We start from the raw sequence: 9,397 nt of genomic DNA, 5'->3' as shown, positions 1-9,397 counted from the left end.
GAGAGAGACAGAGAGAGAGAGAGAGAGAGAGAGAGAGAGAGAGAGAGAGAGATAGAAAGTATAAGCTGCTGCTTTAATCAAACTTTCGAGCATGTTAAGCTGATTTGAGGTATTGATGAGCTGTAGAATATGAGCACTGGAAGAGACAGTGTCATATAAGAACAGATTAATGATTTTTCCAGGCAGTCACAATTTAAACAAGCTATCTTTACGCTTGTCTATGTTGAAGCCATCCCTTAAAGGAACAGTTCACCAAACAAATTAGAATTCTTTTAACATTTACTCATTCTAATAGCATTCCAAACATCTATGACTTTTTTCTGGAAACCAGTGAAGACACTGCTCAATTTCCTTTTTTATGTTGAACAGTCATACAGGGTTGGAACAAGAGGATAGGTAAATGATCACAGGATTTTCAATTTTGAGTGAACTATCCCTTTACCTTTTAGAACCCCTTCTGTTCACACAAGAACGCATTTTTACTTTAAAAAAAAAACACGAGACGCCACACAATAGTACCCAACTGCAGAGCTGCAGCGCTGATGAATGAAAGAAAGGCAAGGTCTTGAGATGTTTTTAAAAGTTGAACAACTTTTAACCTTACAGTGTCTCCAAAACAGAAAGCTTATGTGCAAGCAGCAAGACATACCGCAATTGTCAAAGACGTCCGTTTAGCAGCTATTTACATAGAAGAAGCTATTTACAAGTTACTGTGTGAACCAGCCCTTAGTCTTCAAGCAAACAGCAGTTAAGAGAATACGATGACAGACATCACACTGGGGAATGCCAGACAAGACAAAACACGAACAAACCAGACTAGGAGTGACCCTACTGGATCAGCACAGACTAGATTAGACCAGAACAGGGTAAATTACTCCTCTGATTGTACTTTGCTTTGCAGAACTTTTGGCAGTTTAGGTTCTTCTTATGTGCGTGTGTGCATCTCTTCTACCCTCTAATGCCGTGTCAACAGAGACAGCTGGGCCTAATAAGGAACAGAACAGGCCAGTAAAAATAATAATCAGCAGCACAAATGGTGAGGTCCTGCTGTGCAAGAGTTATTTTCCTCATTGCAGCAATGACACTCATAGTGCACATTAAGAAAAGCCACTGGCCGCCGGTAACTATCCCCACTGGGATTAAAAGAGTAGAGCCGCTCTTTGAACACTTTCAACACTAACATCTATAGCAGCTCTGAGAAGACACAACTGAAAGGGTACAGAGAGGGGAGGAATACAGAAACATGACAAGTCTGTAAAGCTTTGTCTCACCTGCTGGTAGGTTTGAAATCTGCTGCTGTTGTATTTGAGCGATGAACACCCCCCACCCTTCAAAATGACAAAAGATTGAAAAAAAAAGTAAATAAATGAATGGGAATATAAGACAAAAATGATAAAGACATGACAATAATCGTGTGACATAACAGTGAGACAGTACAAATGAGATTTGCATTTCCCAAAGGAAATACAGATACTTGTATGGCAGTAAAAATAAATAGTGTAAAAGTTTTAGGTACACTTAGGTTTTAGGCTTTGGTTCAGTGTAAATAAAATGCTGTATTAGAGCTGCTCTGTCACGGTCATGACATTGAACATCTTGTTTTCTGTTGGCTGCACACAGCTCATACATATTCACTGTGGATTTTAAAATTGGATATGCAAGACATATGCAAAAGGAAAGGGCAAATCAAAAATTTAGCATGTAGTAGAATGTAAAAGGAAAAAAAATACCAAATAAATTCAGTAATACATTGTGGTGATTTCACTGTTGTTGTTGCATTAAAGAGTATTTTAAAGTATGAGCTGTATCAATCTTCCTTTAATTAAAAAAAAAAGTATGAAATGTACAAATATGACAAATAGATGTCACATGAAAAAAGTGTTAAAAAAAAGAGAAAATTGTAGAACAAACCCAAAAAATGTTATACAGTATATGGCATGGAAAATAAAACAAACACACACACACACACACACACACACACACAAAAGAAAACAAAAACAACAGGGCAATAAAATTAAAAGGACTGTGGATTGAGTTGGTGTGGCATTTTAAAGACTTTTAATGCATTAAGCATGTGATGTAATGCAGATAAATGTCACCATTACAAACAGGGGTGGTTCTATTATTTCTGGTCTGGCCAGATATTCCTCCCCTCAGGCAGGGTTGTGGCCTGGACCCCATTGGAGCATATCAATTCATGGCCAGCACAAATGTTATATAATGTACCACAGGCAGACATTGAAGTTTCTTTTACTGAGATATTACTGACCCTAGGAGAAACTTAATAGGACCCAAAGAGCCCATAACTTAGGAACACAAAGGAGTGTGTGAGTCCAGGACAGCTCTCGGTGCTTTACAGAGCTGATTTCACACAAGAGGGAGATTTGTGATTGTGGTTTCTGACTAGAAAGCAGTCAGGCAGTGATATCCCTTATGTCTTCTGTGCAGTAAAACCTAACAGTTCATGGCCAGCAGCTTTTTGTATTTTTATTTCTTGGCCCGTTTCCAGTGGTCGGTTCTATTCTCTGTATGCCATTATGAGGTCTGGGATCCTAAAGGGCATCTAAGGAAAACATTCCATATCTTCTCCTGGTCACATATGCAGATATACACATCACAAGAAGCAGGAGCCTAATGGCTTGATGTCCTGCCAGATATATTTTCTAAACAATATAAAAAAGAAGCAGGAACAGAGACTTGGGAAAACAACGCTCATGGGAAACTATTAAATGCATCCTTAAAAACCTTCGTGAAAACCCTTTGGACATACTCTCTCTCTCTCTCTCACACACACACACACACACACACACACACACACACACACATTCAGAGTTCAAGGAAAATGCTAAATGCATTTCTGCACAGTAAACACATTTACACATCTTTTACACATACAGAGGGGAATCAATGCAATATTTTACAATTAAAAGGGAACTTCATCTCATTTGATTTTCTCTTTTTTATTCAGAATGCAGAATAAAATATATGATTATTCATTATTATTAAATTATAATAATGATTATTTATTATAAATTAAAAATCTAGCATTTGAGCTAAAAACAAAACACTCAAAACATTAAAACGAATGCAGTAAAAAGCTTTTGGTACTGACTCTGACTGGACGAGCTACAATCGAAACTGATTACTAGTTATAAAACTGATATACACTCATTAGTGTGTTGTTGCCCATCAAGTGTACTTCATACTGTCCAGCTCTACACACTATACACATTACCAATAAAACATCACAAAAATAGATATGCAAAAGGAGTTAGTTCTTTTTTGCTATAGCAAAGATGAGCTAGTAAGGGTTCTCTCACAGAACTACTCAACATTCACAGATCAGCATCTCTCATACCAGCGCAGAACTCAATATTCTGCTTAGGGCTATACAGACATAGATCAGAAAGAACATGCAAGAACATTCAGCCTGAAAAAGAAAAAATATATATTTTTGTATGGCAGCAGGCTTGATCCACGTGACTGGAGTTTCAGAGATGTGTTCTAGAGGATCACGTTCTCTGTGTAGCTCTTACCTGCTGAGAGCTGGTTTGGCTGATCTGAGCGAGTCACTGTGTGCAAGAGCTTCTGCCACAGAACTGTCACTGGAAACACGCTTCCTTTGGAGCTCTTCAACCCTGAAGAAACAACGAGAGAGACACACACACACACACACACACACACACACACACACACACACACAGAGAGAGACATTATCAAGAGGAATATTTGGTACTGAAACAGCAGGCCAGTCATTATATCTGCAGCCAACAAAAAAAACAAATGCTGTGATGTACCACAGTCCAGCTGCTAACAAATCATAATGTTGTGTGCACTTGTTCTTTAATGTTGGAAGTCTTTGTGATGTAAAAAAGTAACACGCAAAGACCCACAATTACAGTGTGGTTCATAAAAAACACCTCTAATAGATGAGGAATACCCTAAAACATATACAGTAGGAAAAAAATGGTTAGATGTATATTGTTTCTGTTTATAGTATATAATAATAGTGTGTGAGAGAAAGGGAAAGGAAGAGATGAAGGTGGAGACAGAGAGATAGAGAAAGATAGAGACACTATCCTTTGATCTCCACTAGTGCATGTATCACCCTGTAGCAGTCTGATCTCATTTGGTAAAAAAGCATAACCGGTGGAAAAACATTACGAAGACAAGATAGAGCGAAAGAGAGAGAGAAGCCAACATTTCTAGAGACTCAAAAAGACAATGCTTCCTGTCACTTTGTTCACCCACAGCTCACCCTGGCAAACTCAGCACTTAACACCACAAAGGCTAATTACATCTTTTTATTAATTTAAAATTCCTTTCATGAGCGATTCTGTGTGATTCTGAATTGAACAAAAGCATGTTCAATGTTGCCTCGGCGAGAGATCGTTATTTCATGCCCAAGGGAGTTAAGCGATGTAATAATGCTTGCCAAATGCTTCAGCAGCCGTACGCCTGTGTGACTGATTAAGTCTCTGCGACTAACAACAAATCAGGAGCAGAAAAGTTGCCAAAAATCCCATCCAAAACAAAAAGGTACCACCGATTAAATACATACATGAAAAGATGAAATGCACAAATGCAATGCGAAATAACCAAATTAAAGAAAGACAAAAATGGAAGGAAAAGAGGATGAGCATAGGAAAAAGCAGAGATGTCAATTACAAGAAGATGAGCCAAAGTTCTCTGAAACTCTGAAAGACTCTTGCTGTTTCGCAAACATGTCATTAGGACTGCAGAAACTATATTTAAGTATCGACAAGGAAGAAAATATCCTGCCTATTGCAACAAAAAGCAAAGCGAATGGCCATATAATGATATCTGAAATCTTTTATGCTGCTGTTTTTACAAGAAAAAGAACCCAGACATATATAGGCTACGCATTAAAAAAAATCATTACACAACCAGAAACCAAACAGAATGCTGACATTTTGTTGCTTTGTATGCTTGTGGTGTATCTAACACAACAGAGTTCAATAAACAACACACAATAATTGAAGTAAACAAGACTAATTCAAGAAAACCCAAGTGGCTTAGAGTGAACCCAAGAGAGAAAAGGTAGAATTTGAATCATTAAGGCTGACAAATGACACATTTACAGTGAAACTGTAGAGTGAAAGTACGACGTGAGAGAAAGACATTCTGAAGTTCAAATACAGAAAGATAAAGGATATATCAGTACATCTCAAGTACCCACAGTCCCTAAAGACAAAAGGCTGACTGTTATCTCACAATCACAGCACACATGACAGCAGCAGTGCTCTGAGGGACCGCTCAATGTTTTCCATTGGGAGCCATAAACAAAAGCTCCTATCGGATGGGTTATACAATCGTGACATAATCAGGAGAGCTATGCCCAGTGCAGCGGCTTGTCTGTGTTTCAACCAGACACATTACACTGCTACACACAGCTGGGAGGACAATGATAATGACACAAACATCACAGAGCTAACCATTCAATCATTACGATCAATTAGTTTCCTATTAGCCTCTTCCTAACCAACATGAGCTAACAGGGCTCCAGACTGCGACCGTTTTTACTGCCGGTGCGAGAAAATTTTGTGCACAGTCGCACTGGCGCGACCACCGCGTTGTTCAACTCACGCTGCCATTTCACATCATACATCAAACGACAAACGAAACAAAAGCGTAACAAAATCCTGCTACTTGTTTGAGCTGCGCAGTGTGGACCGTTCAACAGCTCGGACCGCGACGCAAACAAACTATAGAAGAATAATGGTACATTTAATAAGAGTACAATATATATCTTTTCTACATAAAAATTTGATTTTGCACACGTTACTGTTGTTAATAAAATACATTTTGTAAGCTTCCCAACTCAAGCTTAGTGCTTTACTGTCATATGTGTATAAACATGAAATAAACAAGAAATGAACATGTAATATTATTAGTAACTGCAATTAACGCAAAACAATAGTAATTTTATCATACATCATATCACATATACATTTGTCATATCTCTCTGAAACTAAAGGGATACTGCACATTGTAATCTCTATGAGTTAAGTCTATTTATTATCAAAGCATTGATCAGTAATACACTTAAAATGGTGAAAATATGTGAACGATTGCATTGCAGGCTGATTTAAGGTGTTCCCCTAAATTTTCTGCTTGTGCTCCTAAAACTTTTCAGTCAGGGGCTACAGTGCTCCTAGTAAAAATAGTTAGTCTGGAGCCCTGGCTAAATATATGAACGGTTGTTTCAATATATGTAATTTATTCCTATTATGTCCAAAGTGAATTTTCACAGTCACTATTCCAGTCTTCAGTGTCACATGATCCTTCAGAAATTAACCTAATATGCTGATTTAGTGCTCAAGAAACATTTCTGATTATTATCAATGTTGAAAACCTTTTCATATTTTCATGGAAACTGTGATTTAAAAAAACAATTAATTGTATTTATTTATTTTTGAATTTTAAAGAATAGAAAGTAAAAAAAAAAAATTTTTTTTAAATAAAAATCTTAATGACCTCACACTTTTGAACAGTAGAGTATGTGCTGTTTTGGATGCTGGACCCCATCATGGGATGCTAACATGCAGGTGTCCTCACCAGGCTAGCTTAACCAATAAGATTTCCATGGTCAATCAGCTTAACCAGAATGCTGGCTGACAACCTTTACCAGCACAAAATCAGCAATTGCTCTTTTCAGCTAAGCATTCATTTAAGGTTAAATAACATAATAATAGAAAATAAACAAATACACACTCCTGACAGACCTTTTACATTTAGAATAACAGAAAGGATGTGTGATGATGAAGCTTAAGCTAAATATTTTGACACAATTTCAACTGATTTCATTCAATAATTTAATAATTAAACCTGAAACATTCACAAAGACAGAAAAACAGAAAAAAGCTAATTTACTGTCTGTATTCACTTTCTCTGTCTTGAGCTCTATTACCCCTCCAAACACACACACACACACACACACAGGAGATTAGCAGGGGCTGTGATGCTGTATGACTTTTTCAGGCAGCTATAAATAGAGGATCGGATCAAGCTCTGTGCTGCAGGAAATGCTCTGTTTTATTCACTCTGAACCACACAATTATTCTGCTATACTACACACACAATATCACAATCACATTCTCATTTGCACATGCAAACATGCATAGACATTCATGTATGAACCTGCCTACACACAAGTGTACGTTTATATAAAATCCATCTTAAAAGTAACAACTATAAGGCACCCTAGGAGGATGTTAAACACGGTTATCAGTGTATTAGAATTAGTGTTGTTGATGTAGCATTTGTACAAAGCAGCTGAGCTGTGAGAACCACACTGCCACCAGGCGGCTCGATGCTCTTCTGCTCCCTGTTGGCTGATATTACAGAACAGAAGCTGCTGTCAGCTAACAGCCATCAGTTATTACCAGTTATTAGCTGCCACTGATAATGAAAATGTCTCCTTTATGAAAGTTTGCATAAAATAACTCATTCATCAAAACATTGTTATATTGTCAAGAAAGGCAAAGATTAGCTGGCAGTGTGGTGCTGGTTACATTTAAACGGTTCCCTTTATGTTTGCCCGTGTATCTCACCTGGGTCCGGGTGAGTTTGGTGGAGAAGAGGATGATGGAAAGGCAAATTTACGTGGATCAGAAGGGGCATCACTAGAGGAGTCCACCAGGTCTGGCATGCCTGGCGATGTGCTGACCGTCTCTGTGACAACCAGCTCTGGGTCCAAAACGAACAGCTCATCCTGAGAAATTTCACTCACGTAGTTAAGATGCTCCTGAGGGATGACACAGACACCAGACAAATGTGAATGGTTTGTTTGTGGATACTTAAAATTGCTCAATTGTAGTTTGAATTACTCTAAAGAGGTATTGTACAGAGGACCCACTTGAGCTCGATCAATCCTGTAGAATCGATCAGCTGTTGTAGCTGCAAACACAAAACATAAAAAACGAGAAATCAAGCTTGTGATTAGGCACCAGACATTCAAGAGCAAGTTCAAGCAGAACAGATGACAGAATATCTCTTCTTCTAATGTTCAGGTCTCCAATTACACAACAGTACTGTTTCAACATCTACACTCTATAAAACCCTGGGTTATTTTTTTCAACTCAAACACTTGATTGAGACTATTGGGTAAGGAAGCTGGCTTGATTTGACCCAATTTGGGTTAATAATTGCTCATAATCAGAAACCTAACAGTGCTCCAGATATGAAAGAGATCATGCATGTCATGCAAGTTCCAACATTCCTCGGAGTGCCAATGCCACATCTATCCATGCTTGCAGTAAAACATGTGGAAAAGAAAACTAATCCAAGCATAATAATCAACATTTATTCAACAATGTTAAATTAACATTTAAAAAGGAATATCATTTAACTGCATAAGATGTGTAACTGTTGAGTTGCCATTCTTTTCTGCACTTTTTCTCAATCTGTATACATTGTTTTCACTTTTGCCTACATTTTTGTTTATTTCTGTATTCTTGCAATAATATTTTACCTATTGATAATTACTATAGCCTGTGATGTTACTGTAGTCACACTCTCCCAACTCATTTTGGGAGTATAGTAATTTATTTTCAGCAGTATAGTAATTTTTAAGCAATAGCTAGGGTTAGGGTTGTTGGGTCAAATATTTATCCTAAACCAGCTGGGTCAAAACGACCCAGACATGTTTGTTTTTAAAGGAGACATATTATGCCCCTTTATACAATATGTAATAGAAGTCTCTGGTGTCCCCAGAATGTGTCTGTGAAGTTTCAGCTCAAAATACTTCACAGATCATTTATTATATCATTTTGAAAATGCCTATTTTGAGTGGAAACAGAAACACGCTGTTTTTCGGGCCTGTGTTTTTAAATGCAAATGAGTTGCTGCTGCCCGCCCCCTTTTCCAGAATAGAGCTGTGCCATTACAGCTCGGACCTGCTAAAAACATCTGTTTTGGTTCTGATTATCAATTTTATCGTGCTGAAATCATGCGTTTTAAATCATATGAGTTTAAACTTCAGATATACGGTTTTGTCACAGTTTGTGAGTACTAAACTAAGTTCTCATTCATACACAAGTTTACGTTAAAAACACACATGAGTTACAAAAAAACTGTCGGTTATGTCTGTTAAGGTAAACAGCTGGGAAATAAATCACATGTTTATTTTAGATCTGTGTGGCAGCAGCAATATACAGTAAATAAATCAATAAATCCACTGCTCTCTTGTCTCCTCTGAGGCTGGGACTGTAAATAGTGTTCTGTGCTCGTCTGTGCAGCCAAAGACAGAACAGTTAGCATGTTTTGCTCAAACTTTCACCATGGCATTAGAGCTCGTACACCGTTGTGTTTGCGAAATCAAAATGACGGCGCTGTGGTTGGAAACTTACAGATTAAGGGGCGGTAATATTATAAT

General features: G+C 37.6%; 1 protein-coding gene across 5 annotated transcripts in view; it reads right to left on the bottom strand.

Moving 5' to 3' along the window:
* Positions 1-9,397, bottom strand: part of dgkza (diacylglycerol kinase, zeta a) — a 127,629-nt gene that overhangs the window by 17,083 nt on the left and 101,149 nt on the right. For all 5 annotated transcript variants that reach the window (XM_016244185.1, XM_016244186.1, XM_016244182.1 and 2 more), the window contains 4 exons: positions 7,880-7,920; positions 7,575-7,768; positions 3,537-3,638; positions 1,272-1,328 (listed from right to left, as the gene is read on the bottom strand). In XM_016244185.1, the coding sequence (XP_016099671.1) occupies positions 1,272-1,328; positions 3,537-3,638; positions 7,575-7,768; positions 7,880-7,920 (394 nt within the window). The remainder of the gene's footprint in view (positions 1-1,271; positions 1,329-3,536; positions 3,639-7,574; positions 7,769-7,879; positions 7,921-9,397) is intronic.

This window comes from Sinocyclocheilus grahami, unplaced genomic scaffold (genome assembly GCF_001515645.1).
Source record: "Sinocyclocheilus grahami isolate Dianchi unplaced genomic scaffold, SAMN03320097.WGS_v1.1 scaffold710.1, whole genome shotgun sequence".
Lineage (NCBI taxonomy): Eukaryota > Metazoa > Chordata > Actinopteri > Cypriniformes > Cyprinidae > Sinocyclocheilus > Sinocyclocheilus grahami.
This window is presented reverse-complemented; position numbering and strand designations above follow the sequence as displayed.